Genomic DNA, 27,067 nt, shown 5'->3' on the forward strand with positions numbered 1-27,067 from the left:
CTAATCAATGTATATATATATATATATATATATATATATATATTAATTATATCATTAAAACAGTATCATTATTTTTAACGCGTATATCGACATTTTCATCTTTTATTTACACTATTAAAATTGGATTATTGAATATGACATCCATGCCTCTCTCTTTCTCTCTCTCTCTCTCTCTCTCATAATGTATGCCACAGATCAATTATAATGTGGTGGTCGCGTGTGCCTCTATCAAAATGGCACCACACTAATTAACCGCGTTTTCTCGCAAGCGATCGACCGCGCCGATCGAAAGATGTAAACAAATTCGGCAACAATATTCATCAATAAGATTTGACAAAAACACTTTCGAAAATTACATGTTCGTTATAATTTTCTGCATCCATGTCCCGCCGACCGACCTCAGCAATATTATGTACCTTTCTTACTCGATTAAAACAACAATTTCTATTAATATGGCGGTGAATAAGATCTGACACAAATTTTGTCGCGGGCTCCCGGTCTATCTCAATCATCCACGATTGACATCGACATACGTACTTCCCAAAATAATATACTGTTTCATGAGATCAAGTTCTGGATAACGACAAGCAAACTTACGAAATGTTTACATAATAATCAGACACGAAAGAATTAATTGGATAAGTGCTTAATTAAATGCTACGGTTCGTATATATCAAAAGACATGTTTTGATCTGCCCGATTCGTTGTCGATCGGTCATGCGTATCTTAAATCTCTGCAACTGGGCGGATCTTAGAATCACCGTTCCGGCAAGACCGAGGATCGGCGAGGCCGCAAAAAAATGCCACACGGGTGCGGACGCTACCGCGCCTATTATGTGCCCACGACTGCGACTCACCTTTTCCAGATTAATTAGCAGTAGTTTTCCGTCCTCAATTACCCAAGTAGATTCCTCGAGCTTGACCTCGTGCGGAAAATCCCCAGCAAGAAGTGGCGGATGGCCTTTCAGTCCGCAGCTCAGATGTTTCTTTGCGATCGACACGACCACGTCTCTCGGTCTAACCGAAAAGTTTACCTTTAGCGGCACTCGAATCTGTAAAAAGCGCAACTTTTATATTGATATGCTCCCTCAAACGCGTCTGTTCACATGTGGCGCCTACGAAACTCGCATGAAAAGAAAGTTCGTCGAAATTTATTCATGGTATTATAAAAACGAGAAAGAGAATTATTTCTATTATATAAATATATATGTGTATTCGTGTGGAAAAAATTTGTCTGGAAAAAAAGATAAAGAGGAAAAATTAATTAATCAATCATCTATATGTTATACAACAAAAGTCATGAAATCTCAATTTATTTCAAAAAAAATGCATCGTTATAGATTTAATAGAAAATTACAATCTTTTTGATTGTTTTAATAATTTCATTAAAAAAATAATATATATTTATATATTTTTTTTTTTATTCTTATAATCCTTTCCTATCTTTTAATCAATGCAATGAATTTGAATCAATTTATTTTCACGTATCTTAAAATAATGACACGTAAAAGCTCAGCAGACTCTCATGTTCTAGTTGATATGTCCAAATAAAAAGAGAATGGCTAGAATGACGGGGAGGGTGAGAATTGTTCCCAGCTCGTTGTACGGGCGCGTTTTTTGTCCTTCTATAATACGATTACGATCTCGTTGCAGATCATTGTGATCCGAATCACAATGATCGTGACCTCGGATTTCGGAAACAAAAAAATCTTTTATTTTGATTTAAATGACCTCAGAAGAAGACCTTGAACGTTTGGAGGGTTCGCGGGGGTACTCGAATCTTTCGAGCGCGAACTGGAGGTTGAAAGGTGCATTGTAACGATTCACAAAGCGAAATGGCAAAGGTTCGACATTCCTGGGACACACCTCGTTAACCGCGAAGAGTGCCCGCTTTAATTGATGGCAGGCATACGCGGACCAGATCTTGGCTTTGGGTCATTGCCAGTTCGAAAGGGTCAAGAGTAGATCGATCACGAACGTGAATGTCCGCTTTATGCGAATCTAGAGTGTCGAACAATCGCTTTTCTATCGAGTCATACATTTGCACGAGTCACCTGAGTCAACGTCAAGTGAATGAGAGCCAATAATAGTCAGTAATTTCACATTCATTAAAACTTAATACCGCGTAAACGTATGCCAACTATATTAGAAACATGTTATGATCTTGAATTTCTAATTTAATTAGCTTATCGCGGACAGTGTGTGTCGTCGTATATCCATTTGGACCTTCATCCTGATGTAATTTATAAAGTGAATAGCAAAATTCATTAACATATTCATATTACTCCGTCGCGACGGAGTGGTTTCTACGCGCGTCAGACGTATACGCGTCTCTGTATTTCAATTCCAATTTGTGACGGGTAAACAATTCAAGCTGCTTAAGTTTATTACGCATGCAAATCCCGCTGCATTATCTTGAACCTTCTCTCGAAATTTATCGATCCACGTTACTCAGGTGACAAGGTAAGGTCTCACGCATTTACGTAATTTTCGCGCTCCACGGCTCGCAGCTTCGCGCAACTCGCGGCCGCGTAACCCGCCCGTCACTCGCGACACGATCTTTCGAGTTCCGTAATTAGAATTTGGGCTATCAATTGAGATTACGTATTTATTTCGTGTATTTTTACTTATAATATTTTTACGATACGTCGGTTTCCCAACAAGGAGAATATAGCGTCTCGTATACCACATCGCGATTATCCGACTCATCTCGTAGTCGCTCGTTCTTGGATTTCCAGAATGACGACGTGGCGGCGGAGCCGGGTGCACCGGTGCGTGGAAACGGATCATGGCTACCGACTTTGCGCCCGACGTTAACAAAATGGAATATCATTATAAAAGCGGCACCGCGAGCAGGCGAGGAAGAAAACGGTGTAAGGCTGCTCACTTCGCCGAGGTCTACCCTAAGTAGACTGTAATGTATACGCTTTAATAATCTTCGAGACATTTGTGGAATCCTCGCTATAAAGTTAATGTAGTAGTATAAAGTTCATAAGTTAGTGTTATAATTAAGAATTTATATGCTATTATTTATTTTTCGCAATCGCAATGATACTGCGTTTCTTCTTTAAGCTTATTTGGCAATGTTTTCACAAACAATGCTCTAAAGCAATATTGTTTTCCTATCCCAATACATCGGTTTTTGCTACAATCGAATTCTTTGACGGCGTTAAATCACATATATGCTTATAAACGCGGTTAGCTTTTTATAATTTAAAAATGAACGTGCAAAGATCAGCTGTTCTTACGTGTATTATGATTGGTAACCACAGCTGTATTGACACAGTTTGTTCCCTGGAGTTTTTGCCGAGTAAAGAATTGATCTCTGATTGCACGTAATAAAGATTAAAAGCATGCTTTGCGTTCAAATAAGATCGCTTCAAATAATCTCAGCACAAAGATCCTTGATTTCTTTCGTATATTTGCTCTCGTAAAATTATTTTATTCCAAACGCCTATAAAAAATCGGATTAAAACCGGTATTCATAGTTGGTTCTTATTTCAAGACCGTCTTAAGTAATGTCTTAAGATGCTAACGGCTCTGTGATTGGCTTATAACATATCTTAAGACTGTGCTTATAAGACGATCCTAAATATAAGATCTGATTATGAATGCCGGCCCAAGATATAAATTTTAAAAACATTACAAAAAAATATCGTTAGTTCATTGTTCACGCATTTTATCGCTGTTCTTATTTTAACCTGGCATCCTAAACAGACGTGTCGTATTGATGCTGTTTGTGACTGCAAAGACTTGCGAAACTCGTTCTTACCATCGCGTCGAGATCTCGTACATTTATTTAAACGTATATATAAGCTTTAGAAATGGCATGGAAATTGCACATTATACAGATTCAATAATCTCGAAGTAGCGGCAAAGCTACGTTCAGGACATTCGATTTGTCGCTGCGAACGAACGAACGTGACTTCGAAGGTTGTTACGGCCGCTTGGCGCCTCGTTCGTGGATAACCGATTTATTTGGCGCTTCGTCGAAATCCTTGATGCTAAAGAATCGGCTACGTTTAATTCGCTTGCGCAACCGAATAGTTCGCTCGTTACTCACGGTGTCGAATAACGTATAACGCATCTCTTTTCGACGCGCGAGATCTCGCGACGAGATCAAAATTTATAATCGCGATTCGATGTCACGATATATGAGTATACGCGACTAAGACTTTTCCATTTGTGAATTCTCAGTAGTACATCGGCGACAAAATAAAATTAATCAAGTGGCAGACAATCATAGAGACTCGACTAATGAATAAGACATCTCCTCAAGACACCAAGGACGACGCGAAACGCAAGCGAAAATATGCGTGAACAAAGTTGACATACTACTTTAATAAGTATATAAAAAACCTAGTTTGGTAAAACGTTAGGCAAACGTTGCAGCCACTCTTCAGGGCGAAGATCAAGAATACTTATTCACTTTTATATTTTAGTTTATTTTGTATATCCCGCCACCTTTTTTTTAATTAAGGAACTAACCCTTCGTTCTCTTTTTTTACTTTCATTGTAGCTTCTGACAGAGACAATGTAATGTTAAATACGTGATTAAGATAAAAAAAAAAAGAGTACAAAAATTCAATGGGTTACGCCGATTACGGTATAATTAGGAAAAAGGACACATTTTTGCTATATACTTTGTGAATAGTTATTGTATTTTCAAATTTATATCATAAAAGCGCATTGGAAAAAAATATATAATATTGAATATATATCAGTGAAGCTATCTCGGAAAGGATATGAAGTGTAACAAATTGCCGTGATTCGAGCGATAAAAAAATATCACGAAGCGGTAGTGGGATATTAAAGAAAAGACGAGACACAAGAATAACTTATATAAAGATGGCCATTTGTATTGACGGATTCCATTTATACCTATTAGCGTGAATAAAGATTGATTCGTAAATGCTCATTCTAGCGTCAAGTGAACGAGTGAAGTAAAGTAATAACGTGTGCATGCAGTAATTGATTCTACGTGAATCTTTAACGTTGGCATTAAATATTCATAGCGATGATAACAGGCAGATAAAAGAAGAACTTGTCTGACGAACATGGTGCGCGATAGAAGACTGGGGAATAAGCACGCGTCGTCGTTTAAATCAGTCTGCATTGCTTTACGCAATGTGCTACAAATTATCAATCCATGAAATTTTACTCCAGTATGTTTAATCATAATAAATTCGAAGTTTTCTGAATATCTGTTTTCAGTTCACGCAGAAAAATTTTCGTCATACCGTCACGTAATAATATCGTATTCTGTAAGTAACATGTGTCGATCGCGATTAATGCAAGATGTTTCGCACGTCGTTATTAACGGTACAAAATCTGGTATTTAAATTAGCAATTATCCATACAAGTGCCGTCTCACGCTTTTCATAATCAGTTGCAGCCTGGTACGGCAGAGGAGGATATAATTATCCTGTGACAGCCGTTTCATTTAATGCACGTTTTTCATTTAATGCAAAACTAAACACTGTTATCGCTAATCGGTCTTTTAACGATGAGACATAAAGCGGTGCAGTACCAGATAAAAGTATAATTTATGACTTCCGGTAGATGCTTTAGATAAATATATAACCAAACGGTAGCTTAATTACATTAGCAATATACTCATGTATAATAATCCATAATCATCATTAAATAGTTAACACGTATTTATAGAGCAAAACTAGCGCAACATTTTATTTCAGAGACAGAGTCACAGCATTAAAAAATACATTTGTAACTGTTTATAAAGAAAATAGGAAATAAGAAAAGTTGGAATATTTTACGACGGTTGTGATATATATATACAGGGTGTAAAACTAAAGATGTTACAGACTATTATTTCCAAATTAAGCAAAATATGAAATTTTTGTGAGTCTTTAACGACTGCACTTACGATTAGAAAAAAAATAACTTTATCATATGTTACTTTCGATACCAAACGGTTGATAAAAAAACAAAAATTTCATATTTCGCTTAGTTTTAGAAATAATAGTCAGTAACACCTTTAGCCCTATACACACATTAGTATAATATATATTAAATAAATATACGGCATACGATAATATCTCTAGATACATATATATATATATATATATATATATAATTTGTAAATAATATTATATATAATATATATACAATGTACGCACAACTGTATATACAATAATATTATATACAAATTATATTTATGTATACAGATATTACGTATGTAGTATATTTATTCAGCATGCCAATATATGAGTAGTTTAATATTCACGATTACGATAAACCGGAGCCAAGGAGTAGCAGCCACAACGCGATCGAAAGGATGCGAGAAGATCGATGAGCTTCTCTCACCGAGTGCGCTCAGATGCGCGAGTGTACAGGTGTATTTCTATGAAAGCACATGCACGTGTGCATCGTTCCGTGCCACGAGAAGAAACGGACCCGAATGGAGGAGAGATGCAGATCGAGAGAGGAGGCGAGGGAGATGCGAGGCACAGATAAATCAGCGCCTGTGTGCGAACGTGCATCCGGCTTGAGGAAAGGATTAGGATTCTCGATGCTGATTTTGTTCGTTGCAATTCGCAATAACGATCATCGGCCCAAGGGCGGGGAAAGGGACGAGACTTGCGCAGGGTGCGCAATAACACGTTAATACGCGCGAAAACGCGACGGATAATTTATACGTATATGAAAAGATGTTGCAAAAGACATGCCGCTTGCCGAGATTAAAACGGAGAAGTTGCCGTCGCAATAATAAGCGCCGACAATGATGCGCTTTTCCCGAAGCAAGAGTGTATCGGCGTCAGGGGCGTTAAGGCAAAAATTGTTACAGTCGGCGGTAGATGCGAAATTCAGGTCGCGGTGAGGAGTAAACCGGAGAGGCGGGGAGGCCATAGGTAAATATTTCTTCACACCACAATCTGGAATCGGGCTAATGTAGGTCGAGCGTTACTTTACTTCAGTCATTAATATATTTACCTCCGTAAAACGAGCGGATGTGACGCGCAATTTATATCCACGCGAAATCATAAAGAACAAGGTATCGCCAGGGATATTTGTTGAGATTAGATATTAGATATATCCAAATAATATTAAGCAATAACTATCTTATTGCAGATATACATACAGTATATGTGTATGCGTTATTATCGTAGTATGCAATATCATGCATAGTTTATTGTTGGAGAGAAATATCGCTTGAGATTAATGCATTTATCTCCATGACGCATAAAGATTTATAAAAAAAAAAAAAAATTATCTAGACACGCGCTTTCTCACGACACGCAAATATCGCGCTCAAGCAACGTTGTTAAACGGTCCGTGAGAGATATGCTGATCTCTCTCTCCCCTTGTTTTCTACGCGATCCTTGATAATCGCTGATTGACGAGGCTCGCGAGGTAGGATCCTTTCGATATTAATCGTTCGGGGCTTCGTCGCGACACCTAGGCGCGATGCGTTGTCGACGACGGGGAGAGACACACAGGTGCGGCCCCGCTATATATACCACGATGGTACCAACAACGTGTCGCCCTCGGTCCTCTCGGCGAAATCGTGGTCCGGCAACGGTGTGTGCGTCGCGCCAGTCAGAATTCCAGGGGGCCGGGTGAGGACCGGTTCCTCCCGAAAAATTGGCGCCGAGCTGACCACGTTTCGGGTCAAAGAACGGCCTTGCCTCTCGTCCGTTTCTCACTCCCGCGGCCTCCTCTCCACCACCATCACCTCTCCCTCCGTCGTGACTGCTCCTCGCGCTTTTCGCGTCCTCGCGATTCCCCACCTCGATTCGCCATCGGCAACACCACCACCGATGTCAGTGGCGTAAACAGTGATCTTATGTCAGAGAAAATAAAAAAATAAGACGACGACGATGGGAAGACGTATATAGATAATGTTGCGTGTCTCACGATGATGGTATACCCCCGCGATCGTCGCATATCGGGTGTTTCCTACTTTACGAAATCGAACATCGACGACTGTTTATCTCTGAATTAAGAAATATTTTATGGCGAAATGTTCACGGTCATACGTATCGTTTCCTTAAATGGAAAGAATCAAACGATTTTTACTAATTAACTCTTCGAACTACCGTATTTAATGGCAATATGTTAATTTCAGCCTGAAATTCTATATTGGCACAGATCAAATCGTATTTAAAGCAAACGATTAAACACGTCGTCACTTAACGATCCCCACTGCTGGTCGACATCATCCTTGACGAAGTGCGGACGGACAAGAGTAACTTTCGACAGACGTGGGCCTCTTCTTAATTTCACGATCAAATCAAATTATTGACGCAAACAGAAATTCAGTGAGTTACGACAGATCAGTTACATTATCGGACAGATAATGCTTCATACGTGATCGCGAGGGGGTAACAAAAGCGAGCAAGAGTACGCAAATAAGCACTCTATCCTACGTGCGTAAGGAACTCAGGAAATAATAAGACCGTGCACTCTACTCCAGTTTGAGAAAGCGCAAATGTTGTAATCTCAGATAATTTTGCGCGAACATACCGAACCGTAGATGGCCACTGACCAAATTGTTCGTTTTAGACGCGCGATGACTTTATCCCGCGTATCAATTACGCGTGCTTAGCTCGTAATTCACTTAAGTTCTCACCGCCTTGAGGCGATAATCATGCACGTACGATTCGGATAGCAGATGCTCCCGTCAAACTTTTTACCAATATTTATGCGAGAAGCTTGATGCCTTACGAAACTGTTGCTCCTGTTCATTATAGTAACGCGCTATTAAAATTTCAAGTGCCACGCGTGAAGAAATATACGAACAAGACGGAACAAGTGTTATCTTCAGTGCCCGTAACTGTTGCGCAATGAAATTCGTATGAATAACGCAATATGACGTTAATACGCGAGGTCGAGTTGATTGGTATACGTTAAAGTTCTCTCACGAAAGGGAGATAAAGTTTTTCGTCGTTTGAAGGATAAATATCGGTGCACGGGTAATCCTGTGGATAGGCGAATAATGCGCGCACGTGGAAAATTGTATCGCCGCTAGACGGATGGTAAGAACAATCGCTCTACTTTCGCGGATTTGCGGCGAATGCACGTTTTGCAAATTGCGCCCCGGTGTAATGGTCCTTTTCATCCGGAGGCGCGCGTGCGGTCCGGGCGCGCAGTAGATCGTCATTGCGCGCTATCGGTGCGCATATGCGCCGCTTACGCAATTACCGAGAGAAGGAGAGACCGGGAGAGGAGAAAAGGGGATACGCGCGCGCGAGCGCGCGCGGGGAGGGGAGGACTGGTGTGCCGCGACCGCCAAAAGTGAAATCGAGAGATGGAGAAGAACCAAGCGGAGATAGGGCGGCTTCGAGAGACGCGCTAAGTCAAAAAGGGAAGTGAAATTTGTGTGCAGCAGCCCCCTTGACGCGATCGGCGCGAATCTCTTGTGTCGCTTAAGCAATCGATGTGAAGCATCGATCTTGCGGTGCTGCAGTTAAAAATGTTAGTGATTCTGCTAGTCTTTACGTTTCTACTTACGTAATGTATAATGAAATTTAAGCTATGGTTTTATCAGACTTGGTATTGTACTTGCGAGTGCATCTCTCGTGCAAAGTTGTTAATTATTAATCGGTAAACTAAATACTAATCTTAAAATGTTTAATAAGTAGATATCATTTAAATTTGATAACTTTAACATAGTTTCTTATAACTGCGTACTTTATCTCATCGTTTGATATTGTATTAGAGGGTAAAAACGCAAGTACGCGCTGTGGTACATAAAGAAATATTACGGTAGCATAGATAGGCATGAGCTCGCGGGAATATTCGAGTTATCGGCGCGTAGAATCGTGAAGAATACCTTTTCCGGTCCTTTGTTAAAGGACCACCCACAGTCTGTCATAAACTACGCAAAACTGTACGAGTGATCGCAACCCCGTTAAGTAACTATGCTTGCGCAAACTGCGCTGCCGATGATCATTGTTCTCAAAGCGAACGAGTACCTATCATTGACTTCTTATAAAAATCACGCATTTTTTCACCTGGGTCCTGTTCCACGCTTATCCAGCTCCGCTGACTTGAAAAGCGGATATGAAAAGATACGACTATAAAAGGTGTAGCAATGATGAAAATTGTTAGATTATTATCAGCAAACCGACGTTTCCGGTTATTTTCAAAGGTACATTACCCAATCATAGTTTAATATAGAAGCATTTAGTAACCGTGTCCTTAATAACTTGTTTTATCTAGCAAAAATCAGTATTAATTAAATTCTAATATATATGTAATATATATATATATATATATATATATATATATATAACTAAATATATGTAAAAAACAAATATGTACATAGTATAGTAATTGTATCATTTCTCATTCTTCGATTTCTTTGATGTCGCGAGTTTTTCTTCTTCCTGTATTTCTTAGCATATATATAAACAACGATAAATAAATTTGAAATACAATTGTTCTTGTACGGAAATCTTCACTTTATAGATCTACAATGCGTCAATTAACCCATTCTTTACACGCGCCTTGCTAAATAACTCGAATTTCAATTGAGAAAAGATACAGGCGTCAATTAGTAATCTCGCGCGCGTAAAAACGTTCATTTCCGATAAAAATTAAGATAAAATTCCTAAATACCGTTGGAAATTTAGGAAAACAAATGATGCCCACGATCGAATGGCATTTTATATTTATATCGCGCTCTTGGTCTTACATCTTACGAATTATCTTCTAGGGCTTAAGACGCACTCGAGAAAGCATTAGCGTATCTGAAATACGACGAGATGAAATGTACACTTCACCGAATACGCCGTGAATATTGTTCGGTAATGCTAATTAACGGACTTGGTATCGATCTTTGTGCCATATTGCAATTTTACATTATTCGATATCGCGATTTTAACAAAATATTGAGGTGTAGAACTCGTTTTTCAAAGGCGTTAAATGCCACAACGCCTCGCGCACATTTTGTAAATATCTCCTTGACATGCTTGCGGACAAAAATGTACGTACGCGGACGGGATCGTCACGAGCGTTCGATTACGTTTAAGTGCGTCATTATATCCTGTTTTCGAAGCGATACAGCAAAATATCTCGCCGATTGGCCGCTCGGTAGTTAAACGCATAACCAATGATCCTCGTGCCCATCGGGAACGACAACATCTATTATCGTGACGCATATCGTAACCCGTCGAGCAATATCCTCGGAATGCCACCTGTTAGGGGATGATCGTAAATTTTTATGAGGCACACAAGTATTTTACTTTCGTATAACGATATCCGCCCTTGCGTAACTATTAGTATACGACAAATAACCGCAGCTCGCATACATATATATTCGCTTCTGCATCGCACTTACTTAAAAGCAATTTCATGTTGCTGATAATTACCTTCCCTTAGGTAGGACCATTATCCCGTGACGTGTTAAGCGTGGCTATCTGTTTGTCTTCTGCGATTATTCCGTGTTCCGCAAGCAGATGGAATTGGCGAATTATATGAATTTTTCGCTATCAACGTAATATCTTTCTCTCTCATAAACATTATCATCTTCTCTCTTTTTACTTTCATGCTTGTCATATATCATCGATATGACGCGTGTATATCGCTAATTACTAGCAAACTGTCACTCGGTAACTCGATCTCTCCTTGTCCCCCGCGATTAAGAACACGCTATAGTAAACGGGGGGGGGGATTAATTGCCGGTTGCTGAAGCACACTCGGATTGGGAAATAAAACTGATTATTATAACGCGCTTGATAATTATCGCTGACCGTCATTAATTTCGTAAATTATTTTAATTAAGAATGACCATACAGATAATTTTAATCCGCTTTAATTTTCCATAATCGGCGTATATATTCTCGCGATAATAAAAAAAACCTTTTATTGATTTCTCACGATAGACATCGTGATCGTCGAGCAAAGTAATTTCATCGGTTGTCGCATCAGAGAGCAAGCCGACACTTCCAAGGAGCGAAAACGTCGGCGCGTCTAAGCCGCTAGTTGAAAATCGCTCGGATCGCGCGATTATTAATCTGGGTCAGCGAGCACCTTTCACGCATCAGTCGAACGTTACTCAACGTTAATCGTTACAATTTCTTTGTTCATGCTGAATGGCGGGAAAATTACAGCCGCGTCGCAAATGTAATACATTATTATCGTACAGTTTGCGCATCCGTCTGCATAATGTCCGTTTCAAGATCAAGACGTCACCGTCAAACTTCGCGCATCGTTACCCCATGATATCACTTCGTCGCTCCAGGAAAAATTCAGAAATGTCGAACGCGCGGCGAAATAAGAAACTCTGCCGTACAAATAAGAAATTCTCGAGATTGTTGAGAAAGAGTGTCTTCCATGCTCGTCAAGGTAGCCGAGCGGAACCTCTCGCGGTCGATAACTTCTAAGGATCATTAACGTCTTTTCTAGGGGGGACTACACGTCATTGAGAGGAGTGACGCGCGCGCGGTGGATCGCTGCGGAGGAGACTATAATACACGCGTATTGGGAAACGACGCGAGGTTGATCCGGGTCGCTTCCACGACGGACGGCGAACGGTCGGCTGGCAGCCGACTCTCATTTTCCACCGCGACGACTCTCGAGCACGCAGTCGGTGACACTACGTCGGTGTCAAGGACTCCGAAGGATGAGCAGAAGTATCCATATCGAGATTTATCGGATTATTTGCGTATTTATGTTACAAGGCTGCGCGCGTCCGAACTGACACCGTAACAAATCGTACGACACGCTGCCCAATCTATGTTCCTTCTTCCGCGCGAATGCATCAATCAGTGCCATTAATGCGTAATTAATGATGGTTTGATTAGATCGGCTTGAAACAGATAAATGTTCTACCACACGCTCCAGGTGACAATGCACGATTTAAATGGATAACGTTTCTAATGACTGGCGCTATCCTATCTATTTTTTATCTTTCGTAAAAATGTCTCTCCTCGAAAGAAAAATTAACTTCAATTTATAAATTGTTTTCTTAGCATTCTTATACTGATGACTTGAATCGTGAATCGCTGGCTGTATTTTTTTGCAGGTAAGATTTAGAATCACATCTCGCAAAATCGCAACTCATCTCATGGTTCTTGAGCTTCATGAATTATTAAAGTGTTTCATATTTCCTTTGAAATGGAACGAGACCGATAACATATAAAATTTCAAGTTGGTAATTTATATAGAAAGGTGACGCAAAATAATTGTATCTTGTAGCTATTGCATTAGGTACATTGCTGCTCCTACAATTATGATCGTTAGTAATAACCGGTTCTCACTCAATTAAGCCTTGATTAACTTGGGGAAGGCTAGGCGCGATTCGTAACTGCTGCGATGTGATTGCGAGACGGATTATCTCCTTTGATTTCGGCGATTTTTTATCAACTATTGCGATCTCTCGAAGGAGCAATATAAACGCAATATAACAAAAACAAAGTATTTGTATTGTTAACAATAATATAAACTTATCATTGGTTTTCGAGCTTCTTCAAGTCTCTGATAATCAGGCATCTTGCATTTCATTAAAGTTCAAAACTTTACGAGGCCAGACACGCGCTAATGAAGGCTATAATATTTGGTTAAGGACATCTCGTTACCGCAAGAAACGAGAATACAAAGTCGCTAAGTAGTGCGGGAATCTTTCGTAACGCGACAATTCTGCCGCTGCTCGAAATATGAAGAGAAATTGCGGATCGGCTGACACGGGGACGCATGCACGGCCGTTTTTCGGCCACAATTACGCTCGTTCGTCTCAAAAGCGGGGCTTTATTACATTTTTCTCGCGAATCGGGCAACAATGTTGCAAAATTACCGGTTCTTGGCAAGGCGCGCAAACGTCGTCGATCGTCAGCCGCACATTCTCTAACTGCATAGTAATTGCCGCGATGACTCCGGCGTATTGCGCGCAGGCATTGCAATTTCTGCAGTTTCATAACTGACAAACATATATCAAAAGAGGGAGAGACCGAAGGGCGAGTTATAAAATAATTGAAATCTCTGCAAGTCTTTCTCGCCGTTCCGCTTTATAAAAGAGAATCAGAAGCGTATTTTATTTTACAAGCTACAAAAGGATATACACGAAGGCCTGGCTGTAAACTGACATTTAAGGCTAAATGTGGCACGCGTACGTTTGCAATTACGATTAAATTAGACGGGTACTTTCAAAATAACGCGCAATACGAACAGAATTTCCGCTTGTGATTGAACTCACCGCTTGCATCGAACGGAACGATCACGTTTCTATTGCCAATTATTCGGAATTACTCTCGAAACGCTTTCCGTCTGTACGAGGCCACCTTCGCAACGTTATTAAATACGATGTGCGAAATGTATATTCTAATTCCGCGGCAATTACCGCCTAGACCTCTCGTGCCTGTGCGTGACCTCACATTAAGCAATATAGGCCAAGTGGTTCGGCGCAATCGCGTTGCAGGACCGCGTGCAAGACGGTAAAACGATAATTGGCCATATAGTATATAGCATTTATTCGTTACTCCCCATACGCTGCGATCACGAGAAGAAATATCGAATCGAGTCTTATCGTTATCTTTCTGCACGTCATTCCCTTCCTGCTGCTTCATGCTTCTTTTCAGTATCTTACGCGTGTTCGTCCTTATGGCAAAACTGTTGAGAACTCATGGGGCAATAATTTCACCTCCCGCGCATATTTTAATTGCTGCAGACAATTACCGCGATGACCCTGAAGAAGCGCGATGATCTTACGAAGAGGTCTGTGAGATAATATCCCTTTTTATTTGCAATCGAGATATTGCGAAAATAAAATTTCGTTTTGCAATACAATGGTGTCTCGTGTTTAGTATACAAGGTCATACATTTAAAGTTTTCAAAGTAATAATATCATATATCAGTATATATGCGTGAAAAGATTATTATTATCTAGAAGACTATTAAATATAAACCACACACACTATTAAAAAATTTAAAAGAAACTTTAAACAAAAACATGAAATCGGGACATATCGTATAATATTGTATGTACAAGTTTTTGGTTACTATTTCTTGACCTAATGAATTCACCTCTCCCGGTTAAACAGGATTTCGGAAATGCAAATGTTCGCACGTTCTTCCAAGCGATGGGAACATAGGTTTTACATGGCCGGGCACGCTCTTTAATTGCGCGTGCGATTACCAGAATAACCCCGGGTGTCGTTGTTGACCTTTACGAGAATTTAAACTCCCCTTTTATTCCTGCATTTCGCAATTGACGGATGCCCGGCTCTACGCGTTACCGGGCACGTAGGTGAGTATAAGCAGCCGTGTCAAACGCGTTTGGGCCTTTGACGAGCGTTCATACGTGACCAAAAGGCGAGACAAAGACACATGCGCGAGCAAGCGAGATAGAATACGAGAAGGTGAAAAGAAGACACAGGCCGCCTGACCGTATGTCCGGCAGAACGCGAGACGCATACGGAAAATATGAGTTCAATGTCAGCTCGATGACGATTAGCTACCACCTCCCCCCCTCATACCCCGGAATAGTTTTTTATCCATCGTCGTGACGGTCGCGCGCGACTTGCGTAACTGCAGGCGAGGCCTAAATACCGATCGCGCCACATCCTGGCCGGATAATCGTAGATGCAACTAGATGCAGATACTCTGCCGCATCTCGCGGGAGTCGTTAACTCTCTTTCCCGCGCAAAGTTATCTCATCGTTCGGTGGCTTCGTTTTAGCACGAAGGTGCGATCTCGCGAAGGAACGAGTTCTAACGTAAAAAAAGTCTCGAGCATTACAAGATGTCAGGCTGTTCGATAGAACTTTAAGAGGCAAAGTGCAAAATGGGGAAAATAAATTTCGTTAATTACGCAAGATATAATGAATATATATTCGCGTAATTATTAATCTATAAAAATTGGTGCGTCTATGCTTCGAATGTTTTAAATTGATATACGAAGTATGTGGCGCGAGACGCAATCGCATTTAAGTAACAAACCGATCGACATCGCAGTGTGTATAACGGGGGACGTAATTAATTAAGATGAAACAAGTCGCGAAACAGGTACATCGTGTTGGAACACGTTTTGTATGCCTACATAACGTAACTTTACGTATCTATATATGCGCAGACTCGTTGAAATTGGACCGCGATTTCTCAAAGGTGAGTGGCGCCAAAATTGCAAAACCGGTTAATTTAGAATTTCGGTGCCGTGACAGCCGCGCGCCGGCAGTCTCGCGAATTCTTACGGCTCCGAGATGCAATTTCTGCTTCGGTAAACGGGCCTGCGAGATGCGTCGATTCTAAAAATACATCTTACTTAACCCCTTCCCCGTATACGCGCGCCGCGCCGATACAAACGTACGCGCGCGCGCGCCGCGCGGTTATATTAATTTATCTCCCCACATTTCCTACTTATGTCACGACTGGCTTCTCGGGTGCAATCGAATATTTTTGAGGTCTTTTTACGAGCTCGCATATAACTCATCGGCACAACCCCATTACTATACTCGCCGGCAAAAATATACGGCGCAAAAAATACTTGTACGGGATAAAAAAAAGTCGCTATATAAATAATCGCGATATTCGATCACAATGTTTAACAATCCCGTTTTACATAACATGCCCAAAGTGTTATAAAATATATCCGATTGCCATATTTTTATACCATTTTTTTCTCTCGCGAACAAACGCGAACCTCGATCCGGCGTGAAGAATGTTCCTTACGTAAAAGAGAATGTTAACACACGTTGCCGGCGGGGCTATGAAAATTGTTGTGTTACACACACACACACACAGAGTGAAGAATTCGCCTAACCTGATGTGGGCAACTTAATTAAGAACGAAACCGTAGAGGTGGGGGAGGAGAGGCGTTTATACCCGCGCTGTAATTTTACAGTTTCGCAAAGGGTGGAATTTTTAACCCGGGGACGCCCTAGAATTCGATCATGTCGGTCGATCCTTCGCGCCGACGACATGACTTCATTCAATTACACAGCCTTAAATACTTTAAGAATAAAATGCCACGGCGCGCGAAACGCGATACGCGACGCCACACCATGCGCGTGTTTAACTTGACAGGTATCGCGTAATTGATATTACGAAACGTTACGAAACAACAAGAGGGAGCGTCGTCGAACGTCTGAGGAGTTTCTTCGTTTCCAAGCGATTTCGTGCAAAATAATTAGCGATGGAGTAAAAAAAGAAAAGAAGAGAGAACGAAAGAACAAAATCGGACTCCCTCTGGTACCAATCTCCGCTGATGTCCAACAAGACGCCCTGCCCTGCCCCACCCCCTGATTGCCTTCGTATGCTTATATCAAAAACCTTGCACTTGACAGTATACTCCGAACGCTCGCATGAATTCCCCGACCTTCGACATATTGCGCTATGGAGATTTTCTGATGTTATAATTCTCTACTTTTGCGTTTAATCGAGACGCATCTTCGTCCATGACATAATTTGTTATCTTAATTATTTGGCATTTTTTAAGAAAACGGTGTATGTCCTAAAAGTAACATACAAAAATAAATCCTCAAAAATTCGTCACGGCTTAATTTCAAAATTGATTCGTATAGAAAAGTTGTTTTTTCTTTTGCAATATGTTGTTAGCACTTTCTCGTAAACCAGATGCCCCGATAGACGTTCGCGTGATCTTAAGTGCACTTAAATGCACTCCAAATACAACAATAGCGCGGAGCGATACTTTAACGTCGGATTTTTCGACACAAACACACACACACACACACACACACACACACACACACACGCATCGCGTTAGGTGAGCGATCACGAGATACGGCTTAATGGTTGGCGGACGCGATTGCTCGAAATCGATTTCGCTCCACCGCACGCTCGATCGAACGGATAAAAACATCTCCCTCGACGTCTTCGCGGTTCGCCGATTAAGGTAGTTCGATGATGAACAACTTTTGCCAAAAGTGATAGGTTTTATTTTTTATATCGAAAAAAGGAACGCTCCTGAATCGATTAAGCCCAGAAAAAAGATAATTCACCGTCCCGTTCTCAAGATATTTAATTTTAAAATTAGGTGATTTTAATATGATTTTGACATTGGTCTAATAGGAAAAGAGGTTATTTTCCTATGAATAACACGAGTTTGCGAAAAATCTTTTGCCAAAAATATCTGAACAATATATATCGATGGAAAGAGGACACTGTGAGGAAGCTTATAGTTGAAGGTGAACACGATCCACCGAACAGTTTTTTTTAAATTAATAATTAAAGTTGAAAACTAGTCAAACGACGCGTTAACACACACTTTATTTAATCTATTTCAGGCAAAATATTATTCTACAACGTAAAAATTATTTACTAAATAATTTCTTTACGTCGTTACGAAGCTTTGCGCGATGCGTTATTCTATTTTTTTATAATCATAAAAATAAAAAAATTAAACATTGTTTTGACTTCGGCCTTTCATCATCGAACTACTTTAGAAAAGGCGCACGGACGATCGTGCCTTAAATCGTGCATGATTCGCCAGCCTGGAGCAACGACGCATCTTTTCAGCGCGATTTATTGGAACCACCCGATTAATAAGAGATAAATCGTAATTGAGTGCAATCTGAATTTATTATTGTGTATGCAATAATCAATACGCATAAATCTTTACTCTTCTGCAGTGTTCCAGTACAAGATATAGATTTGCATAAGAACAAACAGATAAATACAAGTTTTTTCAAAAAAAAAAAAAAAATTTTTTCACGGAGATAATTGTTCCAAGTAAATGCTAATTAATATTCATACTTTAAATACCAATATTAAAAATATAAATTAAAAATTAAAAATAAAAATATTCTACATTGATTTTAACTTTACAACAACTGATCAAATCTTTTTTTTCCGTTTGTAATGCACCTGTTTCAAATTTTGATCTCATTCGCACGTAAGTACTTCTGTGGTAGCTATTATACTTTCTCAACATCTTTCATGGAACTTTGAGTGGATGGTATTACGTGATTATAGACACAAATAAGAAAAATAAAGAGCCTATTATACTTACTCTTCACATTCATCGATTGCATTTGACTTCAAGTATCATTTGACTTCATAATAGTACAGATCGATATCTTAAAGTAACAGAAATCATATAAACTTGTTTACATTTCACAACCCGCGTTCAACGTAAAAGGACAATTGTGATAATTTACTTCATTGCCACAATGATTGTCAGAAACATGATTCTTTTATTCGCGTGGGCTCAGAAATTTACTCGAAATGTAATAAACGAAGTGATTACCGTCAATTCTGTTCTTTTCAACAAAAGGGCTTTCGTGATTCGTATCGGAAACGACACTGAAATAGCTCTTGCTGACATTGACCTGGATAGAGTGAATAGCATCTGTACAAAAAAATTTACTTTGGAAATAATCTCTAGCCATTCTCCTTATCGAAATTACGGCGTAAAAAATTGACGTTTGTGACAGAAACTCTTGACCCATGATCAATGACTGGCAAATGTGGCAGCAACGAACGTACGATAGTAAGACATTAACAAAATTTGCCAATTAGCACATTACGACAAGTAAATACATATACGATAACAAGTTAATATACTAAAGCTAAAATCAGTTTCTTAAATGGTCTTCCGATGCAACACGGATAAACTAATTGAAGAAGATAAATTAAATATGTCAAAAATTAAAAGATATCGATTCTATTTCGCAAAAATCTTTTAATAATTATAAAAGTATACGCTCTATGATATAATATATATTTTTCTGTCAACGGAACGCAAAAGCTGCGAGAAGACAATAATTTTTGATGTATTATATTTCGACATATTATGCCAGAAAAACAAGTAACGTTGCAGTGACTTAGTAATATTATTATGCAATCGCTATTTTATTTAACTGTATCTCTGCTCAATCGATGAGTTTTGCGTTAATCAATCGAAAATTATTCGCTCTGCCATTCGATTAATTGCAAATAATGTATGTGTCATACGTGTTCGTTCGTATTCGCGACGAATTCACACGTGGTACTATTCGGGCTTAGAGACAAACGAATAGAGGCCACGATAAATGCATATACGGAGGAGATTGTAACGCGAGTATCTCAAATGTCTCTTTTCGCGTCTCCCGTATGAGATCAAAAACCGTTTCCACAGACGATGTAATTCACGTGTCTTATCGTCAAAGGGGTAGAGGCATCTTCAACTCGTCTAGGCCGTCAAAACAACTTCTTGCCTGTCCCTGACCCACATGTCCGACTTGTTGCGTTTACGTATTTAAAAAAAACAAGAAGAGAGAAGCTTTTTCGGACGTTCTCTTCAGCCAATAATCACAATCCGTCACGATCCGACACTGGATATCGTCGAATCACGCATTCGCTCTCGCACGGGAGGTATCGACTTATCGATGATCACGCTGCCCGGATCGCGTATACATGACGTTACATGCCAACCGTTGTATGTACATGATAATCATACAGCGAAGTAATTACAGTGTGTTCGTATAATAAAGACAGAGAGGAGAGTACGAATGGAATTTTCGAGATATCGGAGTAACGCCGTGATTAAAACTAATTAGCGGTACCACCTCGTAAAGTGCCTCTCATTTTTACGTATCTCCTCATCTCCGCGCGCGGTGCGAACTTCTTTCTTCCTTCCATCATGGAATATTTAAATATAGCTATTTTCTTCGTTAACAATTGTCGTAAATGTAGCACAATGCGCAATTGTTCAACTGCGCTGTTTTCCTTCAATTTTCTTAATTCGCTTTCACTATTGTAAATAAAATGAATGATTTTCTCTCCCGGTTGTATGCACAGTTAACGTACACAGGATTATTTTCATAGCTTAGTAAGCATATATACGTAACAGGGCGCCCTCATCATTGTAGAACATTAAAAAAGTCCAAGTATAGAAATAATAATGCGGTTTACCAATCGAAATATCGCGTTGCCTTTAAATGCTTCTCCATAGACGTTTATATAATTCCGTTGTAGAACCGCCGCATTGACTTGTCGCTTGATTTATTTTAATAAGCATCCGTTATGTAAATGATACCCGGTGTAGACTCGCGTATCAAAGCGTCTAAAGAGGCATGGAAAAACACGAGAGAGAAATGAAAGAGACACGGAAGATAAAACGCCGGGACCAAGACTCTCAATGTATGCGTATTGTGTTTGGCTCCCTTTCGTAAATTCTCTCGCATCGCAATCTGCGTATCGCCGAGTGCAATAGCCGTTGTGGTCCCAGCCGTAAGCTCGTTATAATGTGCATTTCGTGGGATAACTTCGACATTATGTATCTCTCCGTTCTTATTAATCGCGCGCTATTTTTCCGAGTGCGATACAAATTGAGGTCCCGCTTTAACGGCAATGAACGACGGGAGCGGAGAAGTGCGTGCGCTGACGGGGAGGGGCGATCTGACCAAAATACAGCGTTGTTTTCTCAGGTGCATCCATGACCCAGATAGTGCGGATACTACGCATCCTCCGGTCGCGAAAGCAAAGCGCGCGCGCGCGCGCGCGGAAGGATTTCTTCCTCGATTCCTTCTCGTCGTGCTGGCGCAGGTCTTATTTTACGCGAGGCGGCGCCGAGCCGCGACGAGCCGCGCCGCGCGCTCACGGTTCCTCATCGACGCTCGTATTTCGTCGGATATGCGCCGGCCGCCGCGTCCGCCCACCCGTCCGTCCCCTTGCTCACCGCGTTAGCGGCGAGAGCACGCTGGATGAGCGCGAACGGCCGCACGGACTGGGACAAGGTTGCCTGGGGCCCATAACTATCGCGCGCGCTGACACACAACAATGCGCGTTTCTTACGAACGATTCACACCGTGTGGATCGCGGCGGCGGCGGCGGCGGCGGCGGCGGCGGCGGCGGCGGCGGCGGCGGCGGCGGCGGCGGCGGCGGCGGCGGCGGCGGCGGCGGCGTCTTGCGTTATCTCTCTTCTCCCCGACGACGACAACGACAACGACGACGACGACGTCTTCCTCTCCCTTTTGTTCCTCATCTCTTGCTTGCCCTCTCTATCCTTCGCTCGGTTCACCTGGGGGCCCTCTCCCCAGGCCCCTACCAACGAACTCGGGGGGTTCGGATGCCTCTGCCCCTTCCACGAAGATTGCGGGGGGGCCCTCGGTCCCCTCTCTCCGTGACAGTCCTCTCGCCCGTCTTTCCCCGTTCCTAGCGGGACGCGCCTTCCTCGGATCATTCGAGCCCCCGCGGGAGGCGACACTCGGTTTCGATCTTTGAATACTGTGGCACCGCCACCGCGATGACCAGTCTTCGAATTACGGCCGAAACCCGCATGTCTCTCCGCGCATCCGCAGCGTGCCTCTCACGTCCCCGCGTTGTGTCACGGATGATATTACAAAATAACGTTGTTCGAATCCCGATCTAAGATTTCGCATATCTACGGTTAGCTCATACCCTCATCTCGTTGTAACTCGAGCGCTTCGAATTTAGAATTTACCGAACGGGAGGAAAGTGAAATTTTGAATGACGATCGCGAAATCGGTGCGCCATCGAGAAGGTCATCTCACGCAGACTAATTGGGAAGGTGGCGATCGGTGCATCTTAAGATCCACGTGATCTTCGAGATACGTCGAATTGTCCTTGATCGAAATGTTGGTGAGTATTACGCTCGTTACGTGCCTGTTATTATGCAAGATTTACCGGACTCCATTGGAACTGGATTTATTTACGCGTACTACATTTAGTGAAACGTAAAAGCGTAAAAACTTGATTCGTGTTAATTTAAGTTTCGAATGTTCATTACTGATATATACTCGTAACGCATATTCAAAACATATATTTGAAAAAGTATTTACATTTTTTTTTTAGAAATATTATAACCAATTAATAAAGTTCGATTGATAACTATCTCCTCGAGACAGAAATGCTTTAAAAAGATTGCAAAATTGATGTTATCTTAATATTCAGAAGCAATTGCACTCCTGCTGAGTAAAATAAATCAAGACAATTAATAATTATTTTTATTTAAACGATACAATTATGTAATGATTATCTAAACTATATAACTATACCGTATAAGCTTTTGTTTTCCAAAAATGAAGATAGATTGTGGTGCTACTAGAATACATTTTAATCGAATCGAAAGTAGTTTACGTGGCTCACGCAATAACGTGAAAAGTGTTGCAATTGTTGTATGTAGGCACTTCAACCGCGACTAATGCGCTTGAATACGTGTCTTATTTCGACGTTTATAAAAACTATGGTGAAGGTGCCTGTAGGTCAATCACTCATCAAAACGCCGTTGTGCAATGAGTGTCCGTGACACTTGAGAACAATGCAAATCACGTAACATCGTTAAACGTTGATTAAGATTGTCGGGATTCACCGCAGAGTTATATCACTTTGACCGTTTTCTTCGATGATCATTACAAAGTATTGTCATTGAGGCTACAATCATCGTTATTATGACCAAATTTAAATTTCCTTTGTCAATTACTATAATATAATTCTGCAAAACACTATTTATAAATTTTATATAATAATGTAACATGCATAAAAGAGATATAAAAATAAAAAGATATAAAAATCTTAAAAATATTAAGAAATTATAAAAAAAATTACCATAGAAATATTGGCTGCAATAATGTTATTAAGTAAGAGATAATTTTTCAAAAAGAATTATTACGAGAAATTATATTATTCGTAAAATGATGATAAATTATTTCAGTTCAATTTCTCAAGCAGTTATAAATCGCCAAACAATCCAGCAATATTTTATCGGTGACAGGCTTAAAGTGCGAGAATGAAAAAGCTATATTGTCTTTACGAAGTACCTCTCGCGACAATTCGAAACCGGATTCTTAATTACATAACAGAATAACCAAGCATTGTAATTTTGGATATTTGAAATAATTACTGAATTGCATCTAAGTGCTAATCGCGCAATATCCGATAGAATCAAATTTTTATATCCCTGTGTAAAATATTACGGCGTTCAATGATGGAATTCCCTCCCTAAGAAATAAAATTGGATAAAACACAAGCAAAATTTCATGCTGCATTTATTTTATTGGCCATGACGGTTGACTATCATTATCCTTGTAGCAATGTGGTGCTAATGCGTGAAAGTTAGGTCATTAAGGTAGTTTTTCACTATGTTTCAACCCATTCGATGTTTGGTAAGGGATTACAGTTTAAAAAGCCTGACTAATTATCCGGCAACCGTAGTAACATTGGCCGATCACCTTAATCTCATTTTACTGTTCCTCGATATGATACCAAGAGCAGCGATTTCTCGATATTTCTCTTACAATTAGTATATGTTTGCTTCACATACATATAATTCGCTCATTTGCTACAACAATCGCATAGCTCAAAAATTGTCATCTTTGAACTGTTTGCAAAAGAAGGGGGAAAATTTAATACACTGAATGAAGAGCTAATATGTATCTAGATATTTTTGTTCCTCTATAATCAGTTATTGCACCAAAATTGCATTTAAAAGTATAATATTAAACACTTTAATGATTCAAAACATTCAAACTTATTTTTTGAAAAATTTTGTTTTCTGAGTTATGTCATTGTTGTAGCAAATGAGCGATATATTCTCTTCATCGAATAAGTTGTGTCTCAATAAGGAATTTTTATTGACCAATTAATATCGATTTTCATTCAATATGTAAAATTGTTTGTAATTCTTTATAATCTTTGAATTTATATAAAATTTAATGCAATTATTAATGATAAATCAAAGCTATAATAAATGTTGCAATTAAATTGGTTACGGCTGACTGTATCGTTGAATTATAGCGATAAAGACACTTATGTCAGTATAAAGCCTCAATATTAGCATTGTTGTTTCGCACGTGTGACTTTATTACCTTCACTGGCATAATATCCAGTGGCGATGTACCAGCGAACTGTCTCTAAAAATTCCATTGTATAACCGCATATCGAAAATCGTGCACAAAGAAATTCCTCCAGCGTGCTGCTTGATCTCACCTTAAAAATAAGTTTGCATTAGCTTATGCGTAACCTTCTCCTAACGTCGGATACGTTGATTCACTTTCGGAAGTGGCTTGCATTATGAAAGTGACTGTGGAAAAGTCGCATGCACGCTCCGCTGGCTCCGGTAACTGCCACGACTCCGCTCGACCATTTCAATTCGCCGCGGGATATCGGTCGAGAAGAACTGGACATTGATTTTTATTTTCTCAAAATCAAATCGAAATGTGGAATTTCCTTTGTCAGTAACGCCAGATCTCAACTACAGATTTTGTAATAACTAAACTCTTTGCACAGGTGGATAAAGAATAACAGAAGATCAGAAAAAAGATACTAGAAAAAATTAATACAAATATATAAGTATTACAATGAGTAAAGTTCGTAAATTCTCTTTCTGCATTTGGCATTATTGGCAACATTTCGAAATATGTACGAAAGGATTTTTAAATATATATTTTACATATGTATCTATTTTTCACGAGATAGAATTACGATGAAATAAAAATAGATAACAAAATAAAAAATTCCATTAAAAATTGTGGTGGAAATTATCTATAAATAGTATCGTTCCCCTTTTCAGACTCATTGGACAACTCAGAGTACAAGATTCTGAGAACTATACAGCATTGTCTATTACCTGTATTCTAATAATCTCCTACGAATGAAAAGATTATAGTGTGGTGCTTTTACGGCAACTTATTGTTGCAAAAAAGAGCAAGTTACTATCCAATAGCGAAGTGAAATAAACAATTATCGTACTACAACAAGTCCTTGGGATGTGATTACCTGTTTGATCTATTTATATAAATCCCGCAATTAGCACATAATCATTAAATTATATTCAGCGACTTGACAAATAGAATTCTCCGTCATAAAGCTAAACCGTATTATAATCTACGCGAATATATTCAGATAGAATTATCGATTGGTTATAGGATTAAGAGCAAACTGTGATAGGATTACAATGTGTATGAGCAGAATTTAAGCGCTCTTTAATTTAATTATACTACTATAATAATGGAAAGCCTCCTTTGTTTCTTGATTGCTGCAATGACCTAGATTCCATCTCACTCACAACGCACTTTCCCAAGCTGTTTCCTTTGATATTGGCCACTTTGTATCCTTCATTCTCTAACTTGAGTCATATGCTCGTATGATGAATAATACAAGGGTAGAATATAGTATGATCGAAGCTCTTTCTAATCGAGAAACCATTATTTTCTAATATATTTTATGTCGTACAACATATTTATGTGTCAGACAGTTAAAAATATGCTCGCGTATTATTATTTACTTATTTCGTTACAAGGTATACTAAAATGACCAAGGATAACATCTTCATGAATAAAAATGTCGTTGAATAATTCAAACAATAATTCCAAATATCTCTGTCTTAAGCTAGATGATGAAATAAATATAACTGACATTCTTGATTAAATTTCTAATCTTATATATTCGCTTAGATACTATATTCAAATAAAGACCTTTATGCGTGAATAAAGTAATTCTTGTACTTAACACGCTAAGAAAATTCTCTTCGAATTAATGTTACTTCATAAGAGAGGCAAATCACGTACAGAAAATATTTACGGTATCTCTCGTGAGGAAGAAATAGCACAATAGACACCGGATACTCAATAGATAATCAATAGAATAGAGCGTAGGTGTGAAGGACCTCACGCTCCTTCACTGTTCCCGCGAGTCTTTCCACGTACGCACAAGGCTTTCGAGATTCAGCTAATGGCGTGTCCTGGACGCGACTTAATGTGACTTCGATGTTTTCTCGATACGCAACGGCCAGCCGTGATCATACAAGTATACGTCTTCGCGATTCGGGTGACTTTTCATGTGCACGGTGGTCCACTTCCAAATCCGATAGTGTCGCAATAGCACCGTAAAACGTAAAACATTTATATAAACAGGCAGTAATGTATGTGTATATGTATATATGTTTACACACACATGTTCATATATATTGATATATATGTATTAATTCCTCGACGATTCCCAACAGACAGGTTAATAGGTTCTTTTATGTTAGCCATATTTCTCAGACAAATTATAAGATATAATTATACCACAGATCGTCTTTCAAGCAATATATGTTTACTATTAAGCACTATTACGATATATTTTATTGCTAATAATTAACAGAATTACATAATATAAACACTTTCTTTCGAGAGTAGTAAGTTTAACTAATAACTTTAATATATTGT

At 39.6% G+C, this 27,067-nt stretch overlaps 1 protein-coding gene across 1 annotated transcript in view; it reads right to left on the reverse strand.

The window, feature by feature from the left end:
* Nudc (nuclear distribution C, dynein complex regulator) overlaps positions 1-27,067 on the reverse strand; it is an 81,076-nt gene that overhangs the window by 834 nt on the left and 53,175 nt on the right. Inside the window, exon 5 of the mRNA XM_077416186.1 lies at positions 858-1,052. Coding sequence (XP_077272312.1) covers positions 858-1,052 — 195 coding nt within the window. The remainder of the gene's footprint in view (positions 1-857; positions 1,053-27,067) is intronic.

This window comes from Temnothorax americanus, unplaced genomic scaffold (assembly GCF_048541705.1).
Source record: "Temnothorax americanus isolate GAGA-0224 unplaced genomic scaffold, ASM4854170v1 Scaffold42, whole genome shotgun sequence".
Lineage (NCBI taxonomy): Eukaryota > Metazoa > Arthropoda > Insecta > Hymenoptera > Formicidae > Temnothorax > Temnothorax americanus.